The sequence below is a fragment of the Glycine soja genome, chromosome 5 (genome assembly GCF_004193775.1).
Source record: "Glycine soja cultivar W05 chromosome 5, ASM419377v2, whole genome shotgun sequence".
Taxonomy (NCBI): Eukaryota; Viridiplantae; Streptophyta; class Magnoliopsida; order Fabales; family Fabaceae; genus Glycine; species Glycine soja.
The window spans coordinates 42,180,412-42,198,216 of record NC_041006.1 but is presented as its reverse complement, the minus strand read 5'-3'; the positions used below and the strand labels follow the sequence as shown (position 1 = coordinate 42,198,216).

At 31.1% G+C, this 17,805-nt stretch overlaps 2 protein-coding genes across 2 annotated transcripts; both read right to left on the bottom strand.

Annotated features, from left to right (window-relative positions):
- Positions 1-1,797: 1,797 nt before the first annotated feature.
- LOC114413516 lies at positions 1,798-5,159 on the bottom strand. The gene is given in 7 exon segments (XM_028377973.1): positions 1,798-2,965; positions 3,050-3,215; positions 3,317-3,474; positions 3,476-3,711; positions 4,236-4,339; positions 4,638-4,770; positions 4,958-5,159. Coding segments are annotated over 7 exon segments (1,830 nt in total). The 5' UTR covers positions 4,993-5,159; the 3' UTR covers positions 1,798-1,967.
- A 2,388-nt stretch (positions 5,160-7,547) lies between these two features.
- Positions 7,548-11,596, bottom strand: LOC114413515. The gene is made up of 3 exons (XM_028377972.1): positions 11,416-11,596; positions 10,456-10,666; positions 7,548-8,025 (listed from the first exon to the last, which is right to left on the bottom strand). Exons 2-3 carry the CDS (start codon positions 10,635-10,637, stop codon positions 7,839-7,841), a joined length of 369 nt encoding a protein of 122 aa, XP_028233773.1. The 5' UTR covers positions 10,638-10,666; positions 11,416-11,596; the 3' UTR covers positions 7,548-7,838.
- Between the last annotated feature and the right edge of the window lie 6,209 nt (positions 11,597-17,805).

Below are 17,805 nucleotides of genomic sequence, written 5' to 3'. Positions count from 1 at the left end.
ATACCAAAATTTCATGTTGTGGTTAGAGGTGCTCTTGTTTTTGGATATTTACGTCACTATAACTAATAAATAATTAGATTATACACATGTATTATAACTATGACCATAAATAATTTTAAATAATTTCATATAATTAGATATTGTTATTTTTAAAATATAAATATATAACCAATTATGAATAAATTAGTTATATAATAAGTTATATAACAAGTTATATGTAAAACCAATTATATGACTGATTATGAATAAAAATAAGTCATTCAAAGCAATCATTTGTATGAGAGATCCAAATGTTAATAGTATCTTAAGAGAATTGGTTAAGGAATTTAGAATAGAAATATTTATATTGGGAGGCAGAAAATTACACTGCACATTATCTCCTTTATGTTTTTCTATGATTTACATAATAAATAATTTTTCTTTTTAATTTCTTAACCAATGTACTAACGATACTAATTAAAAATACTTTATTTTATAAAACTACTTTTAGTTAATACATGTTATGATTAGACTTGGTATTTAATTCCAAAATTTCATGTTGTGGTCGTCCTTTGGTTAATTGTTGCCATTTTACACCATCTTGTAATTGGAAAACAGCTTTGACAGGGGTTTCATATATATGGAAATCTTTATTTTATAAACATAGGTGTCGTTCCCAGTATTTAAGTCATGCATGAGAAACATTGAGGTGACAATGTGGCATATACAAAAGAAAGGGTTGAAAAGGGTGGCATACCTGAATTTCAAGGATGTTCAAAGTAGATATGTGGTTTCATAACCACAAGAGTGAGAGAGTAAGCATTAGAAACTAAACTCTCGGCACTGCATTATATATTTTGGGCTATTCACCGTTCTTTAATAGTCTGTATTAACGGAATGCGTGAAATACAATGGGACTAACACTAACATCCAAAACATAGGAAAGGGTGTAGACAAGTTTTTGATTAATATGAATTGTTTAATTCTTTAGAATCTTTCATGCCAAGAATGCTTCATCAATTCTGTGTTTCAGTTTTTTTTTTTTTTGGTGCCGAAGATAATGTGTTTCCATCTTGATGCTTCTTTAAGGAAACCCATATTTGCGAGTGCATCACCACTTCTTATGCTCTTCTAAGACACTTTGGAGGACATGTGATTTTAATTTTTGAGTAGTAAGTCTGGTAGAGGAGAATTATAATTGAATAAAAAGTGGGAAACTCATACTAATTTTTTAATTTCTTCTCCTCCCCTTTAATTTCCACTCTAAACCCCTCTATCAAACGAAGGATTAATCACGTAGTTCAATGTTAGTACCTATTCTTCTAAACTTAAAAAATTATATATAAAAAAGGTAAAAAAATAAATCAAATACATAAATGATTCTCTCATTTTTTTTTATATATATAAGAATAAAAAATACGAAAAATTTACAATAGTTCACATATCTGTTCAATTAATTAAGTTAAATTTTCTTGATTGTCTCATCATATTTAAACATGAATTAAGTGAGTTCAGTTGCTAGGTCAATTTATTTAAATTTATTTGTTGAAATAAACACTTATTTTAATAAAATAAATAACTTTCTATTTTTTTAATATATTTGTCTAAATTTCTTCTGTTTTTTAAAAAATAATTTTTTATTTAGAAAGCAAGTTGTATCTACTTCTTGAAAAAGTACTTATATAAAAGTATTTATCTTAAGGTTATTTTTTATAAAAAAAAAAATAAACAAACTTACTCATTATTTAATAGGTTACATGAAAAACGTGTGATTAAGATTTTAAATTACAGTCCGTAGCCACAATTACTAATACAATATTAAGTTTCTAAGAAGTCTTTACTGCAATATATTAAGGTTTTGGAATGGAAGTCTTGTGTGTTAACATAAATAGGATTAACACCACTCAATGTTTTTTCTCCACAATTTCAGCAAAGCGTGCTAAGACTACACAAGAATCCTATGTTATCATAAGCAAGCACATGGAATTTTATTGAAGACCCTTCTTACGAGGCAGAAATTGGGCAGCAAAGGTATCATAGTCAGGTAGCTTTGGATGAACATGACTGGCCTTCTCCTTAGAGGGAATATCTTGATTAGAATTTAAAGATTTTGAAGCCTCTTCCTTATCTGGTGTCATTGTTGTAGTAAGAGAAGAGGAAGCTTGCACCATTGCAGATAATATTATAATTTCCTCACTTTTAGGTTCTGAATTTGGCTTAGATGCTGCATGCTCTGCTGATCCATGCCCAGAACTTGCACCAGAAGTCTTAGAAGCCTTGGACAAAGAATCATCCTTCAAAATTAAACATGTACCAGTTTTTGAAGGAGCTAACATCCTTCTAGACAATCCACTAGCAGAACCGGCAAGAGTGACTGAATTTCGTTTAGGAAGTCCATCCTCAGACCTACTAGTATCAGAATAAAAGTGTGCATTTGAGTCCCATGTGCTTGATTTCTGGTTTGCCTGAGGATTATCATCATTTGGATATATATCAGCCACTCCATAAACATTGCCAAATGGTTTATCTTCGCGAAAAGCATTATGAGATGTCAATGAAGCTGACTGGTACAGTTTCGCCACATTCTCATTACTGTTCGTGCGATGTTCATTGGTTGATCCCACCTGATTATGTTGTTCTCTTACATTAGCTTGTTCATTGTGTATCTCAAAACTGCTTCTTCGGAATGTGCTATTAACATAACCAGCAGAAAGATGTTCGGTAGCATGGAAGGCATATTTTTGAGGTAATTCACCAACAGAAGAACTCAGCCATTCACTTGAACACTGCCTTGTTAACTTTCCACGGCTAGAAAGTTCAGCAGCTGCTCTTGCAGCCATGCTAGCACGTTCTGCAGATTCCGCAGCTGCATGTGCAGCAGAGGTAGCATCCTTGAATTCCATGTTCCAATTCTGTCTACCCATTTGAAAAGAACTCGTGTTTTCAGAATACAAGTTTCCAAAATTCATTTCTTGACTTCCAGTGCCTGTAACAAATTAAAGAACCCCAAATATTCGGCTATATAGTTACCACCTTAAAACAAGATTTCTCAAGTGACCAAAAGAGTTACCTGAAGAATTTAAACTTGCACTCTTCTCATAAGAAATATTGTGCATCTCTTTAAGTTGATAAGAAGCATAAGCACGTAAATTAGGAGGTCCTTTTTCATCACCAACAGGTGGAGCATGGAGTTGTACTTGTGGAGGTTTCCCATTCTCAAGAGTATTTGGTCCAGCCTTATATAAATAGTGGCAAATTAATCACTACAAACTTGTATTGTATAATGATATAAATTAAATCGAGTCAAGATCATCCATAATGAACAAATTAAGCTTACCAGAAAATCTTGAGACGCATTCACATGGTTTTCTTCTAATGACGGTTGCCATTGGACATTATGTTCCTCAGCAATTGCAGTCAGTATTCTGATCTTGGTAGGACCATCGGGTGCACTGGTAGACAATTTTTCAACCAACTGAAAAGACAATAATCAGTTAGAAAGAAAAAAAATGACGACAAATTATTCTTAACATGATCCTTCTTCCCCAAGAGAGACTTGCCAAACGATTTACACCACAGTCAGGGCGTAATTCAACAGCTGCTGAGACAAACTCTCGTCCATATTTAGCCATAATATGCTTCTTCACAACTACCAGCTCAGGAATATCTGAACATCTTGGGGATGCAAATATTACGCTTGAAATTGCTTCTTTCAAATCAATGGGGCAGTTTCTAGAGGGGAAAAAAGGGTCAACAGTCAACACAGTGACAATGGACAATCAATAGTTTCAGAAAGCAAAACCTTCATGTAGTATTCCCTTAAGACGTGTGTTATATCGCAAATATACATGAATAATTGTATTTTACATAAATTCTCCGCACCATACACACGTTTCAATATATTTGAAATGAATTTGGATGGAAGAAGGTTGATAGCAAATTAGCAATGCTCTCTCAGACACACCACACTCTGATCATAGTTAAAATTTGGATATAATTCTATATATAACATATAGATTTGAAATCATCTCTATCAAAATCAATTCTAACTTTAAAACAAATTGGCACTATGTCTCTAATCCAGACCCATTCATGACTACAATAACTTCTCAGCTGTAATATTGTAAGATATATAAATAAATAAATAAATCCAGGATAATCAATTTCACCATCCCTCTAACATAGACAATATCACAAGAATACGTATAGTTGACTTCAAAACGCGTGCTAAAGTTATTTGGGTGAATTTTAAATACCTTTGTGATTCAATCATCGGCATGCGTGCTGCAATAAGGTCACAGTATATCTTAATAAGATCATATGCTGCCATCGTCTTCTCTTCCTTGACTACATGTTCAACCTGAATGCAAAACAGAAGTCAATAAAAACTTTTGAAATCGAGAAGTAATTTGTTTAAATAAATTATGCGAATCAACTATGAATTTATTAACACATGTCAAAAGTCAATTTTTTGAACTCTAAATTTATAAATATGGAAATTTTAAAACATTAATAACCAGATAAATTAGAACAAAAATAAAAATAAAATGACAAAATATGAAATTTGTAAGGTAAGAAAAGTTCATTAATAGGTAATAGATTGAGAAGAAAAAAAAAACATATTAAGAGTGAAGACTCAAATTCAATATCCAAATTACCCGGACTCTTGCAGCATGGTTGTGGCCAGAGTGAAGCAATTGGGCCAATTCACGCCGGAGCTGCTTCACATTGGCTTCTCTCTTATTCTTCAAAAGCTTTATCCGTGGAACCGCAAGCGTCAATGCGGTTTTGCTGCATATACAATATAGCAAATCAAACTCAAATAACCACCAAAACCTTCTTCACTAATGTAACAGTACACAATGACTTCAATTATTAACAAACATAATAAGAATTCTGGGTCAAAATGGAATGCTTCAAGCACAGTAATCTACCCAATAATTAAACAACCATACAACCCCAGAATCAAGTTCCATACCACGCTGAGGACTTGGAGCTTCTACGATTAAACATAGCTTGTACAACCCAAAATTAGAATGAAGGAGAGAGACTCTTGTTGTTTGTTTGTCTGAAGCGTTTAACGGTTTTTGGAATGTGCCAAGTAGATTTTATCTAACTGTTAAAATTGGACAATTGGAGCTTTACCGAAATCAAATTGTAAGAAACTTGAGAAAAATAGAAGCAAGAGCTATTCTAAAGACATGACATGATACTAGCCTCTTTATATACACGTAATTACCTATAACAAAGAATCAAAGACATCAAATTCAGAATCTTTTTGTTATTGATTTAATTAATGACTACCTTTGTTAGTCAGTGTCACTTTGGTCTTGTTTGAATAAGTTTCTTCATCAACACTCATAGAAAAAGGAAATTAAAAAATTAAAATAAGCTTCACTCATAATATATTAAAAGTAGGTTATACATAAATTAAAATCTTTTTTCTTAGAGAAGCTAAAATCATTTAGTAAGCCATCCGATGAATGTTGATCAAATTTTTTAATATAATTAATTTTGATTAAAATTGATTTCAAAGTAACGTGATTTACGTTTGAATGTTTTTATTATAAAATCAAGTTAGGAATAAAATTTAATACAAAATTTTTAATTCAACGAAAAATTACTCATAATTGTTTCTATTTGTGATCAATTTTAAATTTTTCTCCAATGTAAAATCAAACATGTAAAAATTTATCCAAAATTAATTCCTCTGAAATCAAACACACACTTGTATTAAATGGAGAACCTAGCGCAACCTCGCCGGCTGGCATACCTTATCACAGTCACAGAGAGCAAAAACATGTTACGCACTATCAGGAGTCACTGCCTCCTTTTTTTTTTTTTATTTGGGAGAGGTGGCCTCAATTGGGACTTGACTTGAATACTGAAATTATGAATATTGTATTGGTCTTGTTGCTTGAGTAACAAAAATGTCTTCCTTACTTTATTGCCTCAATTTCACTCGCAACTTTTATAGATTAACTGATGGGAAGAGTGAATAGAGAATATTACTTTTAATCACGCTCACAAGACTAATAAGTTAACGTGTCAATCTGGATTGATTTAACAGGCTCAACGAATCTAGTTAAAGACTAAATGCTCCTCAATTCATCTCTAGAATTTTCTTATGGCATTCAACGAACATGAAAGAGTGGTCATTGTGTAAGAAAGTTCCTCAATTGGTTATCCTAAAGATTATTTTTTTAGTAAAATCTTTTACTTTCGAGAGTTATAAGATTAAGTTAGTGGTTGAAGAGAAAGAAAAAAAAAGGTTTTGAGTTAAAATTCCTCCCAGTAACAAATTAACAATTAACATTTTTATTTTTTTAAAAAAATCACTTTCATTCAAAATTTCAGAAGATCAAATCCCTAACTAAAAAAGGATGTTGGGCCCAATTGATTTTCTCCATCATTCACCCTTCCCCGCCACACTATTCCAGCCACTACTACTGCTACTATTATTATTATTATTATTATTATTATTATTAAAAGGTTAACAACACAAGCTCTAACACATTTTTAAGAATATATTTTTTATATTAGCCAGCAGTTACAAAAGATTATAAATTCCACATTTTATTTAATGAATCTCTAATAATTTTATGATTTCTAATATTTTTAAGAAATGATAAAAAAAAGTGTAAGAAATTTTACTAGCACCCTTGAAGCTAATTTCATAGCGCTGTGGTATCTCAACTTCTGAAATAAAACATTATGACATTTCTAACTTTAAAGCTCGAACCAAGCAAATACAATTTACTGCATAGCTTAACCACGCTCTAACAATGAAGTAGATCTGCTTTAATCCTTTGTATCTCATCACCAGGTTATTTTAACATACTCTAACACACATTTTTTAATACTGTCTTCTATTAGTTACATTCTTTTAGGCAATTTACATTTATTAAAAATTACAAAATCATAAAAAGTCATTAAATAGGATGTAAAACTCATAAATATGTGAATTTAATAAATCTCAACCAATGGAAGGACTGTAAAAAATTGTGTTCCTAAAATACCACTTCCGGTCCAAAATATCTTGCCTTCAATTTTGCGTATCACGATAATTTATAATCAAAATTGTAGTTAAAAAAATCTACAAAGAGAAAAAGATATCAATTCTCGGACATAAACTTTTATTCTGGTTTTAATATTTTGAGAAAAAACAGCAATATAATTTTTCAAAAAAAAAAAACATGACAAAAAGATTAAAAGTATGTTTGGATAAAGAATTTTAACTGAAAAAAATAATTTATCAGAAAATTTGAATTTCTATAATCTAAAATTCATTGTTTGGATATTTTCTTGTGAAGAATTTAAAATTTTAAAATTTTAAAACAAAATTTTAAACAACTAGAAATATGAAATTTTAATTTCTTTCTAAAAGGTGAAAAATTGAAATTCTCTTCTTACACCGTATGAGATTGTGAAACATCGATCGGGTCCAAGCGTAAAGGAACATGTATAACTAACGCACCAATCATATCCTTTCTTTTTTTTTCATTCATTTTTTTCACCCTCATAATTTTAACTTTTTTTATCCAAACACAATTTTGAAAATAAAAGAATTTCAATTAAAGTATTTGAAATTCTTAGAATTTATAATTCCTCCATCCAAACACACTCTAAAAGAATTGCAGGAGGCATCATCACCGTGGAGTACCATCACTAGCTTTCCAACATAATAAGAGAACATCACAAGGTTCATCCCGCTTTCAACTACAAGGGGTTATTGAGGCTTATCATAACAAAAATTGCCATGCAGAATGCCATAATCCACACAATGTATAAATGACCAGAGCAGTTGGCTTTAGGAGTGTTTAGCCCTGATAAAATCTACACTTTCCAAGTGGTTATTATCAGACATAGTAACCGGTGAAAGTAAATCCTCTGCCAACAATCTCACCAGCGCAAAACCATGCAAAGCATTCGAGGCCAAACAAAGCAGCAATTCCTGCATCTTCAACCTTTAGCTCTTTCCTGTTCTTCCACAAATTCTTGGCATAATCAAGTTCCTTCCAAAAGGACTCATTACGACTCGGAATACTGCAAAAGATTTTAGCGTTATATGTAGGAGCAAGAAACACCCAAAATTAAATTAACATAGAACAGACTTTGCCATATGGAGAGAGACAGACAGACAGACAGACAAATATGACCATTCAGAACAAGTTTTTCAAAATTCGTTATATCATTGTTTAGCTAATTCACAAAAGATCGTGGTGAAAAGTAAAAACTGACACAAATGGATAGCATAGTTAGAGAGGCAGCATTGGCTTCAGTAGTACCAAACAGAAGTGGGCTTCCACATAAAAACTACAAGCAGCATGTTGTTGTGGCATTGAAGTAAGCAGAAATTGATGAGCTTAGGTTATTTTGTAATCAGAATTATTAACATGAATACACCAATTAACAAGATCTAGGGTTAAACAATGGTGCTTCTAATGCCTCACAAACACAGTATGAGCTGCTTCTCAAATTCAAGGCATGCAACCATGCTAGATGAATCATGGAAAAACTTCAAAATATAGTGGCAACCAGATTGTTGATTAATAAAGTTCTCTAATAACAATATTCCAATTTAATTTAAAATCCAAAAGTTTACATTAGGACTTGGGAGTTTATTTTCAGGTCACGACTAAATTTAATGCACTTCCAGAAGCACATAATCAACAAATTGCCAACAACACATACTAGTACAAATGTCAACAAAATGTAAAAAACAGTGGTCTGTACTTGGCAACACATACTAGTACAAATGTCAACAAAATGCAAAAAACAGTGGTCCGTACTTGGCAGTATTTTTCTTAAGCACATTATGTTCAGATCCCAATGAAGGGTTTGGGAACCTCTGGAGCAGTTGCTGCAGGTAATAAAATTGCACCTAACACAACTGATGTACATTCAGTAGCAGGCACTTTTGATGGCAATCCAAAAAATCCAAATGTTACTACATTGAGCATAAAAGGGTCAAAACTGCACCAATGACCACTGACATGCTGATAACAAGCACCAGGTGTCAATCAGCATATGCCCATCTGGGCATCTATGGAAATTATTTGATGCAATGAGACTTAATTTCCAAAATATGCCCATTTTTCTACTGTGACATAGACGATAAATATTTATTAGTGTACAAAGATATTTTACTGAGTCAGTGTACCTTGTTAATTGTACAAATCTATAACTGCTAGAGTAGTAGTTTAGTGTATTTGACAAGCTAATGAAGCCAAAGAAAGTCCAAATTTGTAATTAGGGGTCCAGTTAATTATGGGCAGTCCAAAAGTCATTAACTTGGTACCTTAAGACTTAAGAGTACGGCTGGTTCTAAAGTCCTACAAGCAGTTTAGAACAAATTCACAAAAGTATACACAATATATTTCTGCAATTCTTCGCAACACAAGATCAAAATTATGATTACATATGAATTCTTTCTGAGGTGGACTCCTTCCACACAAACAACTATCCCCCATACCTACCCAACCTATCCCCATATTTCCCTTGCTATCCAATCCTAATTTTTAAGCGTCTATTGTCTAAACAGATTCCTGGGCTGAATCAAACTAACACTTCAAGAAAGGATTAATGGTGAATTGTTGATTACATGATCATTTTTTAGTAACTAGCAAACACTAACCTTGCACAAATTAAGATGCTTTATTGCTTCATAAACTGTCCACTTCATTTTTCAAGCGCCCCCCCCCCCTCCCCAGCCAGAATGACCCAACCAACCTTTCATGCCAAATCCTAGGTGTGAAACTTACCCAACCTATGTTCCTGGTAATCAGCTGATCAACTGACATTGTGCATATTTGGTTCAACTTATTTTGGAAGAATAATTACTTACTTTTGTCAGCTTTAGGAGAGAGCTTTTGAAAGATAAGCAATTATTTCCCGAAAGTTATCTATACCATGCATACACTTAGTCTATTATAACCCTATGATCTTGGAATTATATATAGCCTGAACCCATAAGACCATAGGAGACACATCAGATAGCAGTTTATTGAAAATATGCAAGAGAACTCCTCTTATCCCACTTCCAACACAATGAAAATAAACTCCCATTGAAGCTCCACAACATCTCCCATGACCAAGGAAATGAAGGAGGATCCTTTTCCTTACTATACTATTTTAGGGCATTAACTCTATCCATGGTCTCAGCACCAGTCCAAGGTCCAGGCAAAGGAAAAGGGTTGTGTTAGACGCTCAGTAATCAACATAAAACTTGTATATATCCCTAACATGGATCATTAAGAACACCTTCCAGGACTTCATCCCTAGTCTTTAAATGACTAGAAAGTTATTAGACATGACTGGAAACATCCAAGTGCATATTAAAGTATGTCAAAAACATTAATCAGTAAATGATTGTCAACAAGCATATACAAATATTCAATTAGCAAATTTCATATGGTGAATCCAGCCAGACAAAACATTATTTGGGGGGGAGGGGTGAGTTGGACAATATATAACCTAGCAAGGCGAGTGTAAAACAATTGCTTTGCCAACAGGTTGCATTTCTCTACTGTAGGAGGCTCCTGAATGTGTTGCTTGTTCTGTTCCAGCAATTGCTTGTAGTAGTTAGTTCCACGACTGGATACAAATTGAGACGCTTGAGATGCTGTGGCCTGCAACTTCTGCAACTTTGAAGCCATCAAGTATGCAAGTCAGGAAGAACAAAACCCTGGACCAAAAGAAAAAGGCCAACGTAGAATAAGGCACAAGTTCAACAATATATAACACTCCCGATCCATTGTTATTATTTGGAATGCCATAAATTCTTATACTCACATTGATAATAGTCACAAAAATAAAAATTAAGAGCAAAAGGAATAATCTTCAAGTAATATCCAGAACACAACATGGGCTTCGACAAAGATTGTTGTTGCGTCGTCCATCTCTATTTCTAAATTAGGAGGGGTAATTCGCTTGGCAGATGATGTTTTATCAGTAACCTAGAAAGGGTTTAAGACGGAGCTATTCGTTGGTATTGAATGTAAAGAACTTCAATTAATCGCATAAAACCTAAAGGTTTTAGTTGTTCATCACCCCTCATTACAACAAAGTAATCTAAACGTACCCGCCAACCAAAAACAAATGTTCCAGCAATCAAAGTATTATCAATAATCAATAACTGATTAAAAGTACAACTCAAGCAATAAGAGCTCCAGTTTCTGAGAGAGTAAAACGAAAAATGGGCTCTGCGTATCAAGTCAAAACCCTAAATTATCAACCATTTCGCGTTACAGACAATAAATAAATAAAAATTGGAAGTCATGTAAAAATGTGAGTTTAAGGGAAGAAATGGAAGGGGTCATAGTATGAGAGAAGAAGATCGGCAAAAGAAGAGAACGAGATCTGAAGAGGAAATGCAAAATGGAATAATATCTCAAGCGTAGTGAACGCAAATAAGGGTTTCGGGAACAGTGTTACCTTGTCAACAGAACCAATGCAGTGATCGAAAATTGAGAAGATAGTTCTCCGTCGCCGCCGGTACCTTGCGACGCAGCAACTGTAAGCACTCAGTAAGTATTACTATGCTCTCTTTCGCTCACTGCCTTCACTCTTAACCTAATGCCTTCTTTTCTACTATTTTCATTTTTCTTTTCTAAATTGTTTCGTCTTCTCCAATTTTAAGTTTGGTATGAACTATTTTTGGGCCACATGGCCTAAGTACAGTCCGCGATTTAATCCCATAGAAATATACCAAGGGAATTGCGGGAATTGCTTTGCAAACCCTGCAAATTGCTGATACACCCTGCATGGACAATTCCATTATTGCCTTTCTGTAAAGCTGATACGGATTGCAAATCCATAAGCACATTACAGCTTGGCAATCCTTATTGAGCTTACAGATTGGGTATGGATTCTATAAGTGGCTCATACAATTTTTTTAAACAAAATTCAAAAATATGTTTTACAAATTAATTTAAAATTAATAATCCATTTAGAAATTAAACTTGTGACTTTCGCGTTATTAGAATGATGTGTTAAACTAATAGATCAATTATGTTCCAAAATAATTAATGTTATTATATATAAAACTAAAATTTCTAATGTATATTTAATGCATATGTAAATTTACATAATAACAATTAATTTTGATCTAATAATTAATTTGTCTACATATATAATTTGCAAATAAAAATCATAGATTTAATAACAATTTATATATGTAAAAAAATATATTATTAACATAAATTTACTAATGTATTTTTTGGCTTTATTACAATTAATTTTGATCTAATATTGTACTTTTTTACATATATAAATTTTCAATAAAAATTATAAGTTTCATAAAGATTTATATATGTAAAAAAATTAATTATTAGATCAAAATTAATTGTCATGAAATTTATTATATAAATTTACATGTGCATTAAATATACATTAGAAATTTTAATGTTATATATAGTGACATTAATTATTGTATAATATAATTGAATTATTAGCTCAGTTGCTTAAAGTATTATATTAATAACACAAAAGTCACAGTTTCGATTCCTATATATGAATTATCAATCCATAAAGAATTTATGAATTCACAATTTGTATCAGTTTTACGAAAAAATAATATTAGAATTCTATCTTGTGAAAGATGTACCAGCAATTTAGAGTGTGCAAAGTAATGCCCGAGAATTGCTATTGGGACCCAAAAATAGTTTTTATTATTCCAAAATCCACTTTCTGCAATATTGATGAACAAAGGAAGACCCAAACAAAGAGACCGAAGGGGGGAAGGACAAAGAGAGTGTGATGAGAGAGGGAGTCGGTTGTTGAACTGAAAAAATAAATGTGAGGGAGAGAAAAGTATTTGAGAGGGAAAGCCTATTTGAGTAATTTGAATTAAAAAAAAGTGTAATTCAAAAATAAATGGAATGGATATAACAAAAGCCTTGCCTTTATATACCACAGATCCATAGTTTTCACGTATGAATAAGTGAATAATTATGTACATTTAACAAATGAGAGTAATCAAAATTAAAAAAAGTAACAAATAGAAATTGGATTTAGCAAACGGGACTAATCTCTCATAACATAACCAATCAAGGTTTGAATTCATATTAAAGAAAGTACTTGCATTTAATGTCTAATCATATTTTGAATAAAATTGTCCTTAGAGAAAAATTAAAAATTACACGGGACAGGATGAGTATGAATAATAATCATCCGTTACCCTTTCAGTTGAATGTAAAAATCTTTACCTTATTACACATCTACTACCCATTTATAAAAATATTTGTATATTCTTTAATAATATTTGTGGGATCTACGATACAAATATCATGGGTAGTTACTAAAAAAATCAAAATATATTAACAATTTTTTATTGTTGACAATCGTCTTATCAATAATTATAAAATTATTTTTAAAATATAGAATAAACAATCAAATTTTAATTGTTAAAAAATTTGTTATCAACAGTTATATAATTATTCCTAAAATACAAAATAAACAAAAAGTTATTGACCGAATAAAAAACAAAAATAATCTTTTAGTTTCTGTTATTCAAAATGTGGCCTCCTCCTTTTGTACAAGCCCGTGTAAACAAGTTTTGCCTTTTGGTAAACAAACAAACGAATGTGACCTAAGATTTAATAATGCAATCAAATGTGAACTAATTAAAATGGATACACCTCCATGGCATTCCCCATTCGGCGTCTTTCTGCATTATGGAACAAATAAGCTTTTTCTCGTGCATTGAACTTTCACGTAATCTCATTTGCACCGCATTTGTGCCTACCACCGACTTTTCTATTGGGGAGAAAAGCTGCTATCAAGCCTTAATTATATATGTGCGTTTCTATTAATTTCTATGATTGCATAATTCAAAAAAAAAAATAGTTTTTCATTGCGTCTTTCACATTGTATTAGAAAGTGTGAATTACAAATAAATAAATAAACAAATAGCCTAGCTAGCTCGATCATGTTTGAAATGGGTTTTCCTTTCACCGATTATTTTTATGTATTTGGACTCATATTTTCACTCATTCCTCATTCACTTTATATTGACTTATTCCGATATTCCTGTGTTTATTCTTTTTTGACCAACTAAAAGAATGAATTTATATATATCCTTCTTTCCGATCTCAATGTCGGCATATTCTAATTTTCCTGCTCAGTGTTAACATGTTTGCCTTTTGGTAAGCAAACAAACTGACGGCATTCGAGCGTTCGGTTAACGTTATTAATCACACGTGTGAACGAGATAATTAGAATGGCATATGTAAAATGCGTTGGCTAATGTGGCTTAAGAATATTTTTTTCTCCCAAAGGATACGAAGTAGGTGGCATTCTTAGTCTTATCTGACAGTGCCTCAAAAGCATCCTAAAAAAGCTGTTAGAAATTCAACCTAAGGGACTACTATATAAACCTAAATAATAAGGTTTTATTTAGCCATTTTATAAATAAAAAAATAGGATAACATAATTTCAGTATGTGAATGAAATTAAGAGAACAAGGGTATACAATCAAATAACGCCCAAGAAACAAAATGTTAAAGAACTAAAGTTTGAATATCATATTAGAGAACATCACGAGGATCATTTAAAGATTATGGGAAGAGCCGAAGAGAGACCATCCCAAATATTTATGTTACCTCGTTTGAAATCAAGTTTCAAATATATAAATCTATAACGATAGAGAAATGTTAGAAATATTATTTTAAATATATTCTCTTTTATTGTTTGAAATCTATTAAAAATGATAAATTTTATGAGTATTATTATATTATATTTAATATTTCTGTATCACGATTTTGTTTTTTTTTCACAAATGTTAACCAAATAGACAGAGTATGTTAGAAAGTTTGTTTCTAGGATCCATCATGATACTCCTTAAATAAAATTTTAGCTTATTATAGTGTGTGTGTATATATATATATATATATATATATATATATATATATATATATATATATATATATATATATATATATATATATATATAAACTTTATAACCTAAATAAATTGCCATATTGGTGGAGCATTTGTGTATAAATTGCCGTGTAAACCCATTCATGCAATTACAATTCAAAATATTCTAAAAATGATGGATAATATTGAAGTTTCTATAGGAACTAATTCTTGTTGAACTAAAATAGTCATGGATATTGAATAATATGCAATGACTGAACTCGTAATAAGTCAAATAATGGGTTGAACGAATTATATGAATATTGATACGGGAAAAATGTTGTTCATTGAAGAACAAATCTACCTGGCTTATAGATTAGCATAAGATTCATTTACCCTAAAATAATTTTTATTATTTATTTTTTGATAAATCAAAAGAACTTTCTTAACATATGTAATTAAGCTTAGTGCAAGGTGTGACATAAAAGATCAGAAGTAGAAGATACAAATAACATAATCCAACAATAAAAAAAACCCAAAAATTATATATTTTTTTGTTAAAGGATCATTTGTTGGAAATGTCCAATAAGGCAATAACCATCCAATATCTAAACGAAAAATGACTCTTGAAAATTTCCCAGGCGTTTATATTTCGAGAAAGATAGAAAAAATGTGACAAGCAATATATTGATGTGATTTGTGATGTAATGTAACAATAATTCTCTTAAAATGATAACGACACTCTTAATATTCATCGATCGATCTTTCTTTCTTGTTATACACATTGTTTTCTATTTATATTAAAATAATTTATATGGATTCATACAGCTCAACAAATAATTAATTGTCTGACCAATTACTTAATACTCCCACTAAGTAATACATTAGTCTAAGTTTTATAACACCTACAATTTGAAGAGTGTAATAAGCCTACAATTTAAGTGATGTCTTGAAGAGTGCAAAAACACTTGGACGAGTTCAGCAAGGTTGTAAACTGCAGTTTGCTCATAGGTTACCCTAATTTAAGGTTGGTTTAATGATGTCACTATTGAGTTAATGACACATATCAAATCTAATAATTCAACCGAACTAGTTATGTACCAGATTGATCTCACTCCAATTGGTTCAATCGATTGAGGAGAGCTAGGTTTAATAGCACTAATTTTAAGATAAATGAAAAACAGATTTATTCCCCAAGCTAGGAACATTTTCCGCGTTTTTATCTGAGAAAAATAAGGTTTACCACAAAATCATACGTTGTCCTAGATATAGAGTTCTCTTTGATAAGCTTATAACAAAATAATTGATGGAATCAATAATGAAAAGATATTATCAAGAAACTCAAACAAGTTAAGGCATTTTGAGTAGGGTAGGACATGCCCTATTTAGGGACAAGTAATGGTAAAAAGCTTTTGCCTTGTAAAAGTGTGCCAATAACAAGTAGGTTCGGGGATAAATTTAAAAGCTATATAAGTGGGTTATCAAGTGCTCGACTTTGGAAGAACTCCCTTTCTAGCCCCTTTATTTCATTCAACGGTAGGTAAAGGAATTAACCAAAGGACACCATTTAGAATTATGCTAAAAGGTCAATAGATGAACATGTCAATCAAGAAGTCTTTGCCTTATGCTTATCCTTTAGGAATTTATGCTCATGGTCTTCAAGGAAATTGTTTTCATAATAACTGAAATGGAAAAATATCTAATCACCGAGACCTTTGAGACTGCCTTTGATGATGACCTCGAGTCCATTTATGGTGTTATTTTAGTATTAGCGATCGATATGGTATTTGAGAAATATTCGTGAAGAAAGGAATTGAGGCAGTGATTATCACAAGGATGACTCTGCTATTATGTCTCAAATTGCGACAAGCAAAAATGCCAATTTTCAAAAGTCATTTTTCGACGATGATGGAACTTATGAAACCATTATTCATCATTGCCTCGTTTGATGGGAAGTAGATTGGAAAAGTGTTGGTCAAAATGGTGTTATTGTTTTAATTTTGGAACAAATGCTTCTACATGGGAAAATCAAAGAAAGATTTGCTTATATTTTAGCTTCTAATTTACCAGGAGATTTTATTGATAGAAACAAATATATCATTTCTATCTTATAACAAAAACTTTTAAATTTATAATTACATCTAATGAAGTTTTTTTTAAGAAAAAGATATAAATGCGTGAATTAATTTTGGTAAGGAATATATTTATTTTATATTGCAAATTTATTTCTTGATGTATTCTTAAATTTGTGTTGTTTAAGATTTTTTTTTGGTAGATTAAGAAAAATAATATAATTTATAAGAATTTTTAATATTTTAGATTAAATATTTTTTCACATAGATTTTTCACGTAGATTAAAATGTCTTCATTTATTGTTTTACAAATTAATTTCTATGTTATTTTTAATTACTTATTTATAACTTACTCTAATTATTATAATTATTTAGAATTCACTGAAGGATCCGTTTATGATGAGATATTGTTCCTTTGAATCCAGCTAAGAAGTAACATTAATATCACATTATAAATATCTTGTGAAAATCAAATAAATTTAGTCATTAGTTTATCTCTTTAATTACAAATTACACAGCCATATATATAAGGGTATAACTGAAAAAAAAACAATTACATATTAAAATTCTAAAACAACTAAAGTTTAAGAAGAAGAAATGCTGAAATGATCAAAGTTTTGAAAAAAAAAGGTTTAGGAAGGGAAATGTATATATATTAAAAAAAACTAGCACTAAATTAAAAAGAAAAAAGAAAAAAAAGTAGGTCTCCTGAGACTAGAGGTGTATAATTTTCATGCACGCTTGAAAGACAGCTTCTTGCTCACCTTCACGAGCAAAACGTACGGGCTTATCTGTGTGGCTTCTGTTTGTCACATGTTCGTAGGATATCATTGCGTTTGCAGCATCAGCATGCCACCGAATAGTGTTTTTTCAGACTTTCTGGGAACTGTAATCT